Here is a 19,183-nt window from a genome sequence, read left to right as displayed (position 1 = left end):
ACCTATCATCGAAATGCGCTCGGAAATAATCGAGCGGCCGGAAATCGAGCAGCGCATCCAGTGCGGGAACGCACGGTGTGCATCGAGCATTAAACCCCAAGCTGAACTTTTAAAGTCATGTCGCCTTTGCAGCATCACTTCCGCTGTACACGTGCACCCCAATGCTAGCAAGAATGCAAAGCTTAGTTAAAGCCAGGGCTGTGGAGTCGGTCCAAAAATCCACCGACTCCGACTCCTCAGTTTAGGATTCCACCGACTCCGACTCCTCTAATTTGCATATTACAATTTTGTTGATTAAAAGTATGTAACATGAAATTCGTCTCTTAACTGCCAACGCTTAGGAATTTTACAAGACAACTGAAGTGAGAAGGATATGTAGACTACTATATTTATTCCCTTTAGACTAAAACTAGTCCTTGGTAAGAGTACTTGTAAAAGGTACAAACCGGAACAAAGAACATCTATCAGGCCCTAGGCAATGTAAGTGTGGGTACATGTAAGAATGATGTGCAGGTACTCTGCAGGGGAATGAGGAGATTCTTCCTCTATTACACATTCTTCATGCACAATCTGAACAAGGTTTATGGGTGACAGACAACACCTCTGTGTTCAATGTGCACAGCATTCTCAGTGGATTCCCTGCAGCTCTGTGGGGAGTGCATATGTAGAGTATAGTACTACTGTGTAACAAAGTAAACCTGAGACAGATGAAATTAAAGTTTTATACATACCTGGGGCTTCCTCCAGCCACCTTCAGGATAATCAGTCCCTCGTTGTCCTCCTCCAGCACCTGGATCTTCTGCTAGGAGTCCAGGTACATGAGCCAGTCGGGCGTAGTGCGCATGCACACACTCCGCCACCAGGAGCATACTACACCTGTGCAGCACTATTGCGCAGGTGCAGAATGTTCCTGGCTGTGGGAGCGGCATGCGGCCGGACAGTGCTGACTGGCTGAATTACCAGGACTCATAGCAGAAGATCCGGGTGGTGGAGGACAGCGAGGGACTGATTAGCCTGAAGGGGGCTGGAGGAAGCCCAAGGTATGTATAAAACTTTACTTTTCATCCGTCTCAGGTACCCTTTAATTTGTAGTCACCAAACCAACTTTTAACAACATATCAAATTATTTGATTTCATCAGCAAAGGGAGTGCATACATTTGCATAAATCAGCATCAGTGCAGAATTATTTCCATCTCATTGACCATCTCTATTAGTAACACGGCTACACATCAGGCTTTATTCTAACAGCATAGATGTTATTTAGTATATATACTGTAAGAGATTCCTGTGTACACATCATATATACAGTCACAATCAGATATGTATATCTGACCTTAAAAATACGGGGACTGCTTTATTGAAGCAGCACAAGTAACTAATTTTGATTGGTTTATTTCATTTTTGTGGACTAAGCACAGCTATTACTGTATATATACTGTATATATACATTATTTTTAATGACTATTGTCTGAGAAATAGAACATTTTATCATATTTTCTATTTTAATTACAGTTACAAATTCATTAGGCGTCGGAGTCGGAGTCGGTGCATTTTTTCACGACTCCGACTCCAGGCACCCAAAATTGCCCGACTCCACGACTCCGACTCCACGACTCCGACTCCACAGCCCTGGTTAAAGCGGATCCAAACCAAACCTTTTTTCTAATTCAAATTATTTAGTTGCACCACTCTGACACATACAAACAATAAACACTCCTTCAAGCCTATAAGCAGTTCAGTGCATGCTTTTCACCCTTCTCTTTTCATAACTAGGGTTATACAGGTGGCAGCCATTAGCAAGGCTGGATGGTGAAGGGCTCTGCCTCTGACAAAGGAGACCAGGGTTTGAATCTCGGCTCTGCCTGTTCAGTAAGCCAGCACCTAATCAGTAGGAGACCTTAGGCAAGTCTCCCTAACACTGCTACTGCCTATAGAGCGCGTCCTAGTGGCTGCAGCTCTAACGCTTTGAGTCCGCCAGGAGAAAAGTGCGATATAAATGTGGTTTGTCTTGTCAATTCCTCCTTTGCCGGACACCACCTACTCCAGTCTGCTGCATTCTGTCCCGGCAATATGAAAGGAAGGGAGGGGTTCCTCCAATGTAAAATATTTTATAATTTGCCATCATGCAGCTGAATTATTATAATTTAGAAAATAGATTTTATTTCTGAAATCTTGCATTTTTCATTTGGGTCCACTTTAACTGTTATATACTTGCATGTTCCCCATGCACTCACAGAAATTACAACAGGGGGCAAGACTGCTGTGATGATGCAACCAAACCCCAAAGGGACCCAAGTCAAAAGCTCCAGAGTCAAAGCAACATTCGATTTTAAGAGATTGTGTAATTATAAGGTGGGAGTTACTCCTTGTTAGATAAAAAAAAGAAGGGAGGGAGTGAGGAAACATATGATAGGCTTAATCCCTACACTTGGCAGTCTCACCTTTTCCTCTTCATCATCTTCTGATTCTGAATGTGAAGGTGAATCTACTTTTTCTGCAACCTTTTTTTTAGTTTCCACATCTTTTTTGGCGGTCTCTCTTTGTGGCTTTTCATCATCTTCCTTCGTTACTTCATCTTCTTTTCTAGAAAGTGGCTGTTTTGCTGATTTTTCAAGGGGTTTCTTCTTTACCTGGTCATCATCACTCCTGTATTTATAAAAAAAACAAAAACAAATAAAAATCAGTTTCTTACTCCTAACAGGTAAATTTAAGTTAAAAGTATATATCTTGAAGTGCACAACTGCCTCTTAGTTTGCATAAACTTTATTTTTCCCATGTAATTAACCACTTAAGGACCGCGGTGTTATAACTCCCCCCCCCTTCAGTGACCAGGCCATTTTTTACAATTCAGACCACTGCAGCTACAATGGGTTATAGCTCAGTCATACAACTTACCACCTAAATGAATTTTACCTCATTTTTTTTGTCACTAATACAGCTTTCTTTTGGTGCTATTTGATTGCTGCTGCAATTTTTAGTTTGTATTATATTCATTAAAATAGACAGGAATTTTTTTTTCCAAAAAATGATATTTTTAACTTTTTGTGTTAAAAGTTTTCAAATAAAGTAAAATTTGTATACAAGTTTTCTCCCAAATTTATTGTGCTAGATGTCTGATAAAAAAAAACCAATAAGTGTGTATTTATTGGTTTGGGCAAAAGTTATAGCGTTTACAAACTATGGTACAAAAAAGTGAATTTGCGCAGTTTTTAGCAGCTCTGACTTTTCTGAGCACCTGTCATGTTTCTTGAGGTGCTAGAATGCCAGGATAGTATAAATACCCCCCAAATGACCCCATTTTGGAAAGAATGACACACCAAGGTATTTGCTGAAGGGCATGGTGAGTTCATAACAGATTTCATTTTTTGTCACAAGTTAGCAGAAAATAACACTGGAAAAAAAAAAAAAAAAAAGAGAAGAAGTTTTCCATTTCTGCTAACTTGTGACAAAAAAAACAAACAAAAAAAAAATGTTCCACGGACTCACCATGCTCCTCTGTGAATACCTTGGGGTGTCTACTTTCCAAAATTGAGTCACTTGTGGGGAACTTGTACTGCCCTGGCATTTTGGGGGGCTAAATCGTGAGCACCCCTGTAAAGCCTAAAGGTGCCAATTGGACTTTGTGCCCCTTTGCGCAGCTAAGCAGAAAAAAAAAAAAAAAATACATGGTATCGCCGTACTCTGTAAAGGAGATATTTCACTCACCCAGCATGGGTATGTGTGGAAACACACCATAAAATACATTATATTACTTCTCCTGAGTACAGTGATACCATACCACGTGTGACTTTTGCAGCATAGCTGTGCAAAGGGGCCCAAATTCCAATGAGTACCTTTAGGATTTCACAGGTCATTTTTAATGATTTGGTTTCCAGACTAATCCTCACGGTTTAGGGCCCATAAAATGCCAGGGCAGTATAGGAACCCCAAAAGTGACCCCATTTTGGAAAGAAGAAACCAAGGTATTCTGTGAGGAGTATAGTGAGTTCATAGAAGATTTTGTTTTTGTCACAAGTTAGTGGAAATTATTTTGTTTTTTTCCTCACAAAGTATTTTGTCACAAGTTAGTGGAACATGACATTCCATGAACTCACCATACCCCTCATGGAATACTTCAGGGTGTCTTCTTTCCAAAATGGGGTTACTTGTGGGGTTCCTATACTGCCCTGGCATTTTAGGGGCCCTGAACAGTGAGGAGTACTCTGGAAACCAAATAAGTAAAATTGACCTGTGAAATTCTAAAGGTACTCATTGGACTTTGGGCCCCTTTGCACAGCTAGGCTGCAAAAAAAAAGTGTCACACATGTGGAATCGCTGTACTCAGGAGAAGTAACAATGTATTTTATGGTGTCTTACCACACATACCCATGCTGGGTGGGAGAAATCTCTGTAAATATAATTTTTTTACATTTTTTTTAATATTTTTTTACACAAAGTCGTCATTTACAGAGATATTTCTCCCACCCAGCATTGGCTATCATTCACAAAGAATTCCCGCATGCGGTAATGCTGAAAACAGCTGACTTTACAAAATGCCCATTCATAAAAGCTGTTACCGCATGAAAAGCCGTCATTTCCGTGCAGAGCGTTAAATTACCGCCTTGTGCGGTGATTATCTCAACACATCACTAAATGTCGATTCATAAAGATTAGAGCAGGTGGTATCAGGACAGAAAATACCGCTCCCTTGGAAGAGGCGATAAGCATGCGTATAACAGCTAAGTTAATGGAGACAGACCTCCCAGGCAGCAGCAGTGAGAACAGATCAAAAAAAGGCTTCCCAGAATACCCAGGCTGTGTTTTTTAACCTCTTGGGTACCTGTTTTCAGATATATTTCACATCAGAAAGCCTGCATGTGTAACATTTCTTGAAGTTCTTCTAAGCTGTGGCAATTAAATATATTGTTTAGAAAGACTAAGGCTGCATTTCCACTTGTGCGGTGCGATTCGCTGCGGTAAAAATTTGCATGCGGATGCAAATTTCACATGCGGGTCCATGTGAATATTCATGCGAATATTCATGCGAATTCGCATGGATGACGATGCATGCGAATTTAACCATGGCAGTGCTGGTGTGCTTTTCCATTGTTTCTATGCGAATTCGCATGAAAATTTGCATACTCAAATCTCATGCGATTTTGATATTAAATACACTGTATGCGATTCACATAGCGGTATGCGGTATGCGAATTCTGATGGCTCTGCCATGCAAATTTTTTCTGCACAGAAAGACGCAAAGGAATCCTGACAAGTAGAAACAGTCCCATTCACTTATATTGCTATGCAAATTTGCATGCGAAAAACGCATGCGAATTCGCGATAGTGGAAATGGGCCCTAATAGATTCAGCACAGATTCAGGGCAGACAGAGGCAATTTAAAAAAAAAAATGCACATCTAAAGGGAAGCTGGGGCTGCCTCTTATGTAAGGCTGACTCTGCACAGAGAAAATGTATCAACTCAGGCAGCTTCTCGTGTTACGCAAACCTACCGCCAGCCTAGTTCGGGAGATCACCGCACTGCTATCGCAACTGTAAAGATTTTTATGAACAAGCACACAGAAGTCTAAAATACCGAATGCGGTATTTTCCAGCACAGATTTTTTTTTTTTACCGAATACACTTATGAATGATAGCCATCATGTGAAAAGACACCCCCAAAACACATACTACTACTCCTGAGTGCTGAGAACAGCGATACCACATGTGACACTTTTTTGCAGCCTAGCTGTGCAAAGGAGCCAAAAAGTCCAATGAGCACCTTTAGACTTTACAGGGGTGCTCACAATTTAGCCCCCCAAACAATGCCAGGACAGTAAACACCCCACAAATGACCCCACTTTAGAAAGAAGACACCCAAAGGTATTCCACGAGGGGCATAGTTAGTTCATAGAATATTTTATTTTTTGTCACAAGTTAGCGGAAAATGACACATTGGCCTCGATTCATAAACTATTACTGCAGGAGTTATCGCCAAAGCGGTAAGTTACCGCATGGTATGTTGTGGATAGTGGATTCATAAAATGTTACTCCTGTTTTTACGCATGTTTTACCACATGCGGTAATAGTGTGGTAATGAAAACTATGTTTGTGTCGGTACACTAAATTAAGTGAATTCATGTAAAAACAAAGGGGGAGTAAGGAAGTGATAAATAACGTGTTATCGCCAACAAAGACCTGGCGAGTTTGTTCTACCTCAGTAGCATTTTATGTGACAAATGGAGCCCTTTCAACTTAAAGAGGAACTCCAGCCTAAACAAACATACTGTCATTAAATTACATTAGTTATGTTATTTAAAATAGATAGGTAATATAATCTCTTACCCACCCTGTTTTAAAAGAACAGGCAAATGTTTGATTTCATGATGGCAGCCATCTTTTTGGTTGAAAGAAGGTGACGGAGCATGAGACACAGTTCCAACTGTCCTGTGTCCTGAGCACCTCTCCCAGTTGCTAGGCAACGTGAACAACATAGGAAATCCCATCATGCTCTGCACAGCATCAGGGAAAAAAAGCCTGGGCTTTTTTCTTTGATGGGTGGAGCTTAGATAAAAATGCAGCTAAAAATGATGCTTGGGTAAGAAAAACAAAGTTCTGATGCTGTGAAACTCTTAAACACCAAGCCTTTTCAGTTCTGCTGAGTAGATTTTTAGTCCGGAGGTTCACTTTAATGTTATGGAATTTTTAAGGATACAGAGGAGGAAGGGTGGTTGTAATATCACCCAGGCTGTGTAGAAATCGTACAGAGTTAGATCATTTATAAGATTAAAAAAATATCTATATCTCTATAATTTCCTGCCCTTCTCTGAACTACCACACTCCCTTTTATGAATCGAGGACTTTGTGAGAAAAAATAAAAATCAATTTCTGCTAACTTGTGACAAAATAAAATAAAATGTATGAACTCATCATGCCCCTCAGCAAATACCTTGGGGTGTCTTCTTTCCAAAATGGGGTCATTTGCGGGGTCTGTCCTGGCATTTTAGGGTCTCTGCAATCATTACATGTATGGCCAGTATCAGGAGTTTCTGCTATACTCCTTATATTGGGCATACAGGTGATGCGCTTTTTTTTTCCATAAAAGGAAAAATGAACGGCAAAGATTCTCACATTCGCATTGATCAATGTGGAAAAAAAAGAAATCTGCCAAAAAAAAATTTGAAAAAAAAAGAGGGGCATAGAGTTTGTCAGGACATAGGAGCACCGTCCACAGAATGTTCCAAACCCACTCTGCTCGTATGCCCTGGCAAACCCGATTAATCCATTCACAACAATCGATGTGGATGAAGAAAAAATGTTGCCAATTTTGATACAAAGTGCTTGCCAAAGCATAGGAACTCCAACACCGCCCCTCAGCTCATATGCCTCGGCAAACGTATCTTACTGCGGAGGAGAAATCTCGTCCTGTAGTGCTGCATGCACCGACTTGTGTGTAATCTGACAGACGCGCAATGCTTCTGTCAGGATGCACCATCAGTGCAGCAGCTGGTTGGTCGATCGGTCGGTCGGTGCACCTGGAAGGGAAAAGGATAGATAGATAGAGAGAGAGCGAGAGAGAGAGAAACCACAAGCAAGCAGCAATGCAATAAATTAATTAACATTAACTTTGATAGACTTTATTGAACCTTTTTAACCAAAAATTAACATTTGGAACTTTTAACTTTTTTGCTTAGCTGTGATTTTTTTTTAACTTACCTTCTGTGGACAAACCTCTCCTTCCCCATGGGACAGTGTGCAAACAGTGTGTGGCGTAGTACAATTTGTCCCAAGTGAAAGGAGAGGTTTCTGGTAGCCCTGTGTATTAGGGTCTCTCGAAACCTGATGTCTGGTTTCACACTGCATATTGGCATATCCGGTAGGTCGCACCACATCGCCAAAAACAGACCTTCAGGGAAAACCGCATTAGTACATTGTATTCTGCCAAGTAGGAAGCAAAAATCTTTGCGTCGCCATAGACTAACTACTTCTGGGCTGACGCAAATCTCCGCAGGAGCCACGTGGTAACGTAGGTATGCACTAGCATTAGGTCAACCACTTTCGGCATAGTGGGGACCTCAAAGTGGGACTTTTGCTAGGCAATTTGCTGCAAAGCATCGCGCCAGTGTGAAAGTGCCCTGAGAGACCCTTGGGTGCCTACTGATAGGTTTCGAGTTCCCTACTCTAATAGCGTATCTGCGAGTGGAACTTCTCGAAAAACTACCCTATGCATAGGGCAGGATGTTCAGGGCAGGTGGGACAGTAAACGGCGTCACGCCTTATTCCCCCTTCTTGCATACATGACAAGCTTTTCTTGGGGTGCGTTGACCTGGGGCACTCGGAAAGACATAAGCATAGTGTCTCATGTAGCCGGCTAACTACATCAGGGGGTTGGGGCACAGTTCCTCCTGGATACAGGAGTTCCGAAACAATCTCTTCCTGAAATTGCAGGAAGGATCCAATTCTCTCAGCCTTTGTGTAGAGAAAAATATTGTACCTACCCAGAAGAAAAAAAAAAAAAAAAAAAAAAAAAAAAAAAGGACCACCTGTCTAGCAAACGGGAGTACTGATGAAGTCAAAAATCTGCGATCGCTCAGTTTTGATAAAAAAAAAAAAAATCAAAACTGATCTTTAGATCACCGCAGCTACTGAGAGGTTTTTGCAGTGATCAGAAAAAAAAAAAAATTTCTGTCACTGCAGTGGGGTGGGCTGAACGCAAGTGCGGGTGAACGATCAGGCCTGATCGGGCAAACACTAAGGCCCAATGCACACCAAAACCGCTAGCAGATCCGCAATACGCTAGCGGTTTTGGGAGCTGATTTCAGAGCGAATTCTAGGTATGTTTAGAGAGGTTTTCTAAACATACCTAGCGGTTTTGGGTGCGTTTTTGTGTAGCAGATTACACATATTGTTACTGAACAGCTTCTGTAACAAAAATGCCTGGCAAACCGCTCTGAAGTAGCGTTTTTCAGAGCGGTTTGCGTTTTTCCTATACTTTACATTGACGAAACGCTTCCGAAATCCGCAAACGCGCAGCAGGAGGCGCGTTTGCGGCTTGGCAAAAACCTCAAACCGCCGGTGTGCACCATCCTATTGCAATACATTAGTCAAGCGTTTTTCCAGGCGGATGCGGCCGGCGGATCGCTCCAAAAACCGCTCGGTGTGCACTAGGCCTAAGTTTTTAGTGGAGCCTACACTAAAGTGACTAATGTACCGATATAGATCTGACTGCGATCGGTACGGATCACTTACAGATACTATATAGTACCAATGCTGATTAGCGACAGTGATGACGCTAATCATCGACTAATTAGTGACTGCAGTGTAGTGGGCTCGGCGCTAACTGACGCTACCTGCCTAACAAAAAGGGGCCTAACTAACTCCCTGGCCTAACTGTTAACACTAGTGATACTAAATAAGTGACAGTTTTCACTGATTACTGTTTTTAGATCACTAGGATAGTGTGGGGGATGATCAGAGCGCAATCAGATACAATTGGAGGCAATCCGATCAAAATGAGATAGCAATCAAATGCAATCAGAGGCAATTAGACGCAATCAGAAACAGACAGAGGACAATTAATCACAGGGCACTCAAAAGGCCGATCAGATGCCAATCGGAGTGAAAACAGGCAATCAGATGTCAATCAACAGTGCACAGACGATCAGATTTCACTCAGACCTCAATAAAAGCTGATTACAGGTGATCAAATGTCAATCACACTGCAGATGTCAGATGCCAGACGATCAGAGGCTAATCTGAGTGCAAACAGGCGATCAGATGTCAATCAACAGTGCACAGACGATCAGAGGTCACTCGGACCTCAATCAGAGCTGGTAACAGGCAACCAGATGTCAGACGCCTGTCAAGGCTAGTGAGGGGGCAGGGAGGGGTGATCAGCGGCAATCGCGGGGGTTGGGGGGTGGAGACTGGAGGGTGGGCAATGTGCTGGGAAGTGTGCTGTGACTTACATCAGGCCTGCCGTGGTCGATCCCGGACACTGTGACCACCAGAGGAGGAGGCAGCGCATATAATACACATTGTTTCCAAAACCATGTGCATTATACATTTCAATTGTGTGGAAGACACAGAGGGCGGAGTAAACTGCCGGGGATGTGTGTGCGATCCCCAGCTAGAGCCGTTCAGGCCACTCACATGAATCAGCGTGGAGTGGTCCTGGGGCTGCTGCACTGCTCACGCCAATTGGTGTGGAGCAGCTGGCAAGTACTTGAAAAAAGGAACACCCTGAAAGACAATCTGTGATAGCATTGGAGAGTTCTTGCCTTGATTCCTGTTAGGGTAAGGCTCAACACACCATACAATCTTGGTTGTTCAATCTTACCACTTTCATGTAGAATAAGAGCTTATGCAATCAATCATTCAAGGTATTTTCAATCTGTTGGCCCTTATACTACATAGATTTGGTAAATCTGTACAACCAAGATTGTATGGTGTGTGTTGAGCTTAACAGGCGACACCTCAGGGTTTATAAAAGCCATTGATCACACCTGCAAACACAAATTATGGGAGCGGGCTCAATTTTGTAATGTGAATCGAGGTAAAATTAAATAAGTACAATGCGTTACGCTCTTCTTACAAAGTTAGACACTCAACTAAGAAGAGTGGATGCTCTGGAGGCTTCCCAAGTCATCCTCTACTCCACCGCTGCTGGCCAAGACCCTCTTTTAGTTTGCGCAGGCCGTGCTCCTCTTCATACACTAGCATGGCCACAATGCACATACTTGTCGCTGAGCGGCTTTAGCTTACTGCTCAGGCACAGCTGTAATTGTGACGGCGCAGTATGGCCATGCTCATACATGGAGGAGAGCAAAGCCTTGAGAACATACAATATTCAATATGCTCCTGTGGGATATGTTCACAGGTTCCTTGCATGGCAACAGTGGAGTTGAGGAGGAAATGGGAAGCCTCTGGACTATCCAGAGAGATAAGCATATTTAACGTGTGTGTATATGTGTATGTATATGTGTATATGTGTGTATATGTGTGCGTGTGTGTATATGTGTGCGTGTGTGTATATGTGTGCGTGTGTGTATATGTGTGCGTGTGTGTATATGTGTGCGTGTGTGTATATGTGTGCGTGTGTGTATATGTGTGCGTGTGTGTATATGTGTGCGTGTGTGTATGTGTGCGTGTGTGTATGTGTGCGTGTGTGTATATGTGTGCGTGTGTGTATATGTGTGCGTGTGTGTATATGTGTGCGTGTGTGTGTGTGTGTTAATAGGCCAGCTCTAGTTCTGTTTAAAGTACAGGGCGGATGTGCAGATACGAAATGAGACAAATCCAGCACCCCTTACCACCCCAAACAAAATATTCTTTGCTAACCCAGACACCATGGGCTATTGCTGTAAGTGAAAATGCTATGTGTAAATAATGAATAGGTCCCTGGATAGAATGGTTTTAGTTGTAGCTTCATTTTACTTTCTTGCAACACTCAATTTCAGTTGTATTTCAGGAGAAATCCATTTGAAAATCTAGTGATTAAAATGCTGGATAGGTGTGGCAAGCTTATGTTTGCAGAGGTCTACTACAAACCTACTGTAGTAGAAATTAATAAACATCACAGAAAACTCACGTTTTACTATCTGGAGAACTAGGTAGTGGTTTTATCCTTGGTCGTCCTCTTGGTTTAGGCACTTTGACTTCTGTAGGAGCTAAAATAGCTAAAAGGAAAACAAAAACACGTAAGTCGCCAAAGAGCAAAAATGTAAAACTAAGTTGACCCAAAATTGCCCAAGTATGGCATCTTTTCCTACTTTTTAGTATTTCTTCACTTGTGAGGTGCTAAAAATGTATTTTGCAGATTAGTGGAATACGTCTATTAAATCATGGCTACAGAGTGCAAAGTGAGCGTCATTCAAAGCATGTCTGTCAGGGAAAGTTTTTAATTTTATTTATTATTTTTTGCTTCTGTGTATCCCTACTACAGAAAAAAAGTGGCTACATATGAACAGTCTGAAATTAAAGAAACCACCTTTTAGCCAAAATGTCGATCTGGCCCTTAAAAAGGTTCCTTCAGCGCAACAGAATATGTTGGCGCTTTATAAATCAATAAGAATACTACCTGTGAGGGAAAGAAAAAAAAAAAAAAAAATAGATCCTTAGTCCAGAGGCTTCCCTAATCCTCCTGGCCATTTTTTCGCTGGGACCTTTAACATTTTGACAAGGGCTTGCGTAAAATACATTCTCATGGCAGCACCCCTATCAGTGTACGAGCACAGCCATACTGTGCAGGCATATGTACGGCTTGTGCCTGCACAATAGCACAAAGCTGCTTGTCCAAAACTTTTTCCTCCGTGCAAGAACAGCTTTGTGCTAGTGCACAGGGTGAACTTGCGCCTTACCAGTAAAAAAAAAAAAAAAAAAAAAAATATATATATAATTTGATTGGTCCATGTTCAAGCGGCATAGATTTGTAGTAACATTTGCATAGTTCTACAATTTAGAATTATTTGCATATTTCATGTAAAGTAGAAGGTTGGAACCGAGTCAAAATTTGTATTAAACACCTTTTAGAAGTCTGTGGCACAGGAGTATGGGGAAACCTGCCTATAGATGTCCGTTGCAGGCGGAAGTAGTTTTAAACTAAAATGCTTTTGGATGTCTGTGGCATATAGGTTAAAAAAAAATAAAATAAAAAAATAAATAAATAAAAAACACACAGAACACCGAGAGATGTCCGTCAGTCTAAAAGCCTGTACACAACTACTGTTGTCCGATGGGGCAACATTTCAGGGCAGAGGCTGTGCGGATGTCACTCGCTTGCAAGTTCTGCTTTATGTAGAGAGGCAGACCTGCATGGGAGGGACATCACATGGTGGGCAGGATACAAGTGGGGGAGAACACTGCTATCTCCTGTTGCTCAGCCGAGTGATCTACCAGGACAGATCGCTGGCTGGGCAATCATGGGCTGCAGTACACAGTGGATTCTTGGTCGTTATTGGCTGCCTCGGCCAAGTTTCCTCTGGCGTGTATGGGCTTAAAAGTGTACCTGAGTGTAAATAAAATAATTTATACTTAACCTGGGGGTTCCTCTAGCCCCATGTACTCGGTGGGCTCCCTTGCTGTCCTCTCGGGCGGTTCTGTTCTTTAGTAATCCTCTCCATTACAAAGCCTTCAGTCATGGTAGTTGGGCTGTACTGCAGTCCTGTCACCAGGAGCATTCTGTGCCTGCACTGTACTAAAAACATTGCCAGGCCACTCATGCGCAGTGCAGCCCAGCTGGCACAACTAAAGGCTTTCTAATGGTGAGGGAGCCCACTGAGTACATGGGGCCAGAGGAAGCCCTAGGTAAGTATAAATTCTTCATTTACAGGGAGTGCAGAATTATTAGGCAAGTTGTATTTTTGAGGAATAATTTTATTATTGAACAACCATGTTCTCAATGAACCCAAAAAACTCATTAATATCAAAGCTGAATATTTTTGAAAGTAGTTTTTAGTTTGTTTTTAGTTTTAGCTATTTTAGGGGGATATCTGTGTGTGCAGGTGACTATTACTGTGCATAATTATTAGGCAACTTAAACAAATATATACCCATTTCAATTATTTATTTTTACCAGTGAAACCAATATAACATCTCAACATTCACAAATATACATTTTTGACATTCAAAACCAAAACAAATCAGTGACCAATATAGCCACCTTTCTTTGCAAGGACACTCAAAAGCCTGCAATCCATGGATTCTGGCCTAGTGCACACCAGAGCGGTTCGGCTGCGTTTCGCGATCCGCTTGCGGCTGCGGATACGCTTGGGTAATGCATTTCAATGGGCTGGTGCACACCAGAGCGGGAGGAGTTTTGCAGAAGCGCATACTCCCGGAGTGAGGCATTTTTTGGATTGTGGATGCGTTTCTGCCTCAATGTTAAGTAAAGGAAAAACGCAAACCGCTCTGAAAAACGCCTGTTCAGAGTGGTTTTGCCGGCATTTTTGTTACAGAAGCTGTTCAGTAACAGCTTTACTGTAACAATATATTAAGTCTACTACACCAAAACCGCTACACAAAACGCTAGCTGAAACTCTACAGAAAAAGAAGAAAAAGCGTTTCAAAATCTGCTAGCATTTTGCAAATCTGCTAGCGGTTTTTGGTGTGCACCAGGCCAGAGTCAGTGTTTTGATCTGTTCACCATCAACATTGCGTGCAGCAGCAACCACAGCCTCCCAGACACTGTTCAGAGAGGTGTACTGTTTTCCCTCACATTTTATGATGGACCACAGGTTCTCAATGGGGTTCAGATCAGGTGAACAAGTCATGTCATGTCATTAGCCATGTCATTAGCTTTTCTTCTTTTATATCCTTTGCCAGCCACGCTGTGGAGTACTTAGACGCGTGTGATGGAGCATTGTCCTGCATGAAAATCATGTTTTTCTTGAAGGAAGCAGACTTCTTCCTGTACCACTGCTTGATGAAGGTGTCTTCTAGAAACTGGCAGTAGGACTGGGAGTTGAACTTGACTCCATCCTCAACCCGAAAAGGCCCCACAAGCTCATCTTTGATACCAGCCCAAACCAGTACTCCACCTCCACCTTGCTGGCATCTGAGTCGGACTGGAGCTCTCTGCCCTTTACCAATCCAGCCACGGGCCCATCCATCTAGCCCATCAGGACTTACTCTCATTTCATCAGTCCATTAGGCCCCGTTCACACTGCACGCGTTTCCAGCCGCGTTTTGGAAACACGTGCAGGTGGCCGACACGCACGACATCAGACATTGCATAGAGTGCAATGTCTGATGTTCACACTGCATGCGTTCCGGACCCGTGCGGTCCGGGAACGCATGCTGCACGCATTTTTTGTAAATACGCGTGGCTGTCACTTTCAGTGAATGGGATCAGCCACGCAACGCACAGAGACGCACATGACGTGCGTTCCTGTGCGTTGTGTTCTGAACGGAACGCGCCTGCGTTCTGTGATGTGAACGGGGCCTGAAACCTTAGAAAAATCAGTCTTGAGATATTTCTTGGCCCAGTCTTGACGTTTCAGCTTGTGTGTCTTGTTCAGTGGTGGTCGTCCTTCAGCCTTTCTTACCTTGGCCATGTCTCTGAGTATTGCACACCTTGTGCTTTTGGGCACTCCAGTGATGTTGCAGCTCTGAAATATGGCCAAACTGGTGGCAAGTGGCATCTTGGCAGCTGCAAGCTTGACTTTTCTCAGTTCATGGGCAGTTATTTTGCGCCTTGGCTTTTCCACACGCTTCTTGCGACCCTGTTGACCATTTTGAATGAAACGCTTGATTGTTCGATGATCACGCTTCAGAAGCTTCGCAGTTTTTTAGAGTGCTGCATCCCTTTGCAAGATATCTCACTATTTTTGACTTTTCTGAGCCTGTCAAGTCCTTCTTTTGACCTATTTTGCCAAAGGAAAGTGTAAGAAATACGATATTGCTGAAAATATTGTATCAACAATGGGATATTAATAAAGACAACAATACCGATTTCTTGTAAGTTCTGGGTGGTCGTTTGGCAAAGAAATACACAACAACAGTATAAATAAAGTTTATATTGCAAGTGGTATTTGCGATACAGGTACAGATACTGATGAACTACAGAAAACAACATGTACAGAGCAATCCAACCATATAAACACATAAAGCTTAGAAACCAATGCCCACAATGTATACATTAATACATAACATTAGTGCAGCATCCCAATAGATCCTAAACTACAGCCCACAATGCGCAGATACAGCTTACCCAGCCATGGTTTCCAGCTAACAGTCTCACCAGCACATTCCAGCAAAAGGGCCCCCTAACCACATGGTCAAAGACTCTATATACTTGACTCCACCCCCTCACCACACCACTTCCCTTCAGGGAGGTGCAATGTCATTGGCTGAAAGGATGCTTTTCAGGAGATTTAAAAACTTTATCTCCGCCTAAGGTCAGTTAAGCAGGAAGTGAATTCTTTTGTCTGAAACATGTGCTCTAAGAATGGATTTTCAAACAGTTCAATTCTTACAAAAGGAAGTTGCCTAATAAATATGCACACCTGATATAGGGTGTTGATGTCATTAGACCACACCCCTTCTCATTACAGAGATGCACATCACCTAATATGCTTAATTGGTAGTAGGCTTTCGAGCCTATACAGCTTGGAGTAAAACCAACATGCATAAAGAGGATGATGTGGTCAAAATACTCATTTGCCTAATAATTCTACACTCCCTGTATACTGCTCTTAAAATATGGGAGGCAGGTTAACTTTTGAAGCATAACCACAGTCACTGTATAAACAATGTTGTATACTGTATACTGTACAAGAATATTAATCAGGGCTGTGGAGTCGGATTAATTTTAGGTGCCTGGAGTTGGGGGGAAAAAAATGCACCTCCTAATGAATTTAAACTGTACTTAAAATAGAAAATATGATAAAATGTTCGATTTCTCAGATAATAGTCATCATAATTTATATACTGTATACAGTAATAGCTGTGCTTAGTCCACAAAAATGAAATAAACCAATCAAAATTAGTTACTTGTGCCGCTTCAATAAAGCAGTCCCCGTATTTTTAAAGTCAAATATATCTGATTGTGACTGTACAGTATATATAATGTGTACACAGGAATCTCATATATACTAAATAACCATGCTGTAAGAATAAAGCCTGTTGTGTAACCGTGTCACTAACAGAGATGGTCAATGAGATGGAAATAATTCTGCATTGATGCCGATTTATGCAAATGTATGCACCCTTTGCTCATGAAATAAAAAATAATTTGATATGTTAAAATTTGGTTTGGGGACTACGAATTAAAGGGTACCTGAGACGGACGAAAATAAATGTTTTATAGATACCTGGGGCTTCCTCCAGCCCCCTTCAGGACAATCAGTCCCTCGCTGTCCTCCACCACCACCTGGATCTTCTGCTATGAGTCCCCGTAATACAGCCAGTCAGTGCAGTCCGGCCACGTGCCGCTCCTACAGCCAGTAGCATATTGCATATGCGCACTACGCCAGACTGGCTCAAGTACTACGCCAGACTGGCTCAGCTCATAACAGAATATTCAGGTGGCGGAGGACAGCAAGGGACCGATTAGCCTGAAGGGGGCTGGAGGAAGCCCCATGTATGTATAAAACTTTACTTTCATCTGTCTCAGGTTTAGTTTGTTACACAGTAGTACTATACAGACCTGCAGGGACTCCACTGAGAATGTTGTGCACATTGAACACAGAGGTGGTGTCTATCACCCACAAACCTGGTTCAGATTCTGCATGAACAATGTGTAATAGTGGAAGAATCTCCCCATTCTCCTGCAGAGTACCTGCACATCACTCTTACATGTACCCACAGTTACATTGCCTAGGGCCTGATAGATGTTCTTTGTTCCAGTCGGTACCTTTTACAAGTACTCTTATCAAGGACTAGTTTTAGTCTATGACTAAAGGGAAGAAATATGGCAGTCCTCACTTCAGCTGTCTCTTAAAATTCCTAAGCATTGGCAGTTGAGACGAATTTCATGTTGCATACTTTCAATCAACAAGATTGTAATATGCAAATTAGAGGCAGTGGTCTCCCTAGGGCCAATTAGGTGGGCAGGCCGCCCGGCTGCTGTTTTAAGTCCCCGCCCACCTGGCTGAGGCGCCCCATATGTTAACTCTGGGGTGCCCAGCAGGAGTTTGCTAAATATAAGTAATGCGCAGCCACTGGGCACACGATAAGGCGGTGCCATCTTGTGGGCGGTGCTCGCCGTTAGTAAGCCCTAGCCTTGCTCAGTGTGCAGCTATGAACTGAAGCTGAGCTGTTGACACAATACAGCCCCCTGCCCAATCGCGCAATACCGTGGCCATCTTTTGGGCGGCACTCGCCGCTTGTAATCTTCAAGCCTGCGGCTATGAGCAAAGGCTGAGCTGTCCAGAGATGCCGCCCCCTGCCCACTCACCTGGCAGGGGACGTGTGATTTCATTCAAACAGCAGGGGGCTGGAGAGAGCTTGAGTAGCTCCGCCCCCTGCACGGGTAGTTTGAAAATGGTGTCCTCAGACTGGTTCGCTGGCCCCTGCTTTCTTTCTGCCACCTAGGAGTTCTAGGAGAGGAGCTGTGAGTGCCCCAGTATGATGAGCTGTTTCAGCAGACCAAAGTATCAGGTTTATGGGTATGGATTATTCACTTGCTAGCAGGTTTGTTTTTGGTTTTACTTCATTTGCTGACAGCCTGAACCCTGACAGGACAACATTAACTTGGCATTCACATATTTTGTTTAGGAACTACCCAGATTTAATGGTAATCATATCTGTATGTGCTTTTTTTCAAGCACTCAATGTGCTGTGGACCACACAGTTGCAGTGTGTGGAAAAATCCCCCCCTATGAAATCCAACACCACCCCGGCTGGAAAAAAAATTCTGGGGAGAACACAGAGGAGGAGGAGGAGGAGTCGGAGGAATCCTAAACTGAGGAGTCGGAGGATTTTTGTACTGACTCCACAGCCCTGATATTACCGTATTTTTCGGACCATAAGACGCACTTTTTCTCCCCCCAAACATGGGGGTAAAAAGTGCCTGCGTCTTATGGTCCGAATGCTGCCTGGCACCAGGCGTCCCCCACTAGGAATTGCAGCCCGTGTCCCTGCAGCTGTCCTCATTTCCTCGTCTCTGTAAGGTGTCCATGGGGAGTGTACAGGATAGTTATGCCCACCCTTTCATGTCCCCGGAACTGCCCCGCCTCCTCTGCCCCGTCCTTTTCTATGTCCGTCTCTGTACCTGGGGAGAGTGTGCAGGATCGTAATGTACCCCTTCGTGTCCCCGCGGCTGTCTGTCCTTATAAGCTTGTCTGCCCCATCCTCCCCTTTGCCCGTGGGGAGTAGTCTGGCTTACCGATGCACGCCACCACAGTGCAGAGATATTGATCGGTAATCCTCTGGGTAGCTGATGCGTGGTCCGTGCACGTTGCCGAAATCTCCCTTCACTTCCGCTTACGTCATCAATGCGGAAGTGAAGGGATAGACATTCGGCAATGTGCAAGGACCCCGCAGTGGCTACCCAGGATGATTACCGCTCGATACCTCTGCACTGTGGTGGCGTGCATCGGTAAGCCACAGACTACTCTCCCCACGGGTAAAGAGGAGGACGGGGCAGAGGAGGCGGGGCAGACAAGCTTATAAGGATGGACAGCTGCAGGGACACGAAGGGGGTACATTATGATCCTGCACACTCCCCAGGTACAGAGACTGACATAGAGGAGGAAGGGGCAGACA

The 19,183-nt window shown here is 43.3% G+C and overlaps 1 protein-coding gene across 1 annotated transcript in view; it reads right to left on the bottom strand.

Moving 5' to 3' along the window:
- The window catches only part of PSIP1 (PC4 and SRSF1 interacting protein 1), a 71,149-nt gene that overhangs the window by 25,174 nt on the left and 26,792 nt on the right, over positions 1-19,183 (bottom strand). The window contains exons 8-9 of the mRNA XM_068234842.1: positions 11,568-11,655; positions 2,443-2,647 (exon numbers count right to left, since the gene is read on the bottom strand). Coding sequence (XP_068090943.1) covers positions 2,443-2,647; positions 11,568-11,655 — 293 coding nt within the window. The remainder of the gene's footprint in view (positions 1-2,442; positions 2,648-11,567; positions 11,656-19,183) is intronic.

This window comes from Hyperolius riggenbachi, chromosome 1 (genome assembly GCF_040937935.1).
Source record: "Hyperolius riggenbachi isolate aHypRig1 chromosome 1, aHypRig1.pri, whole genome shotgun sequence".
Lineage (NCBI taxonomy): Eukaryota > Metazoa > Chordata > Amphibia > Anura > Hyperoliidae > Hyperolius > Hyperolius riggenbachi.
The sequence above is the reverse complement of the archived record's forward strand: the minus strand, read 5'-3'. Positions and strand labels throughout refer to the sequence as shown.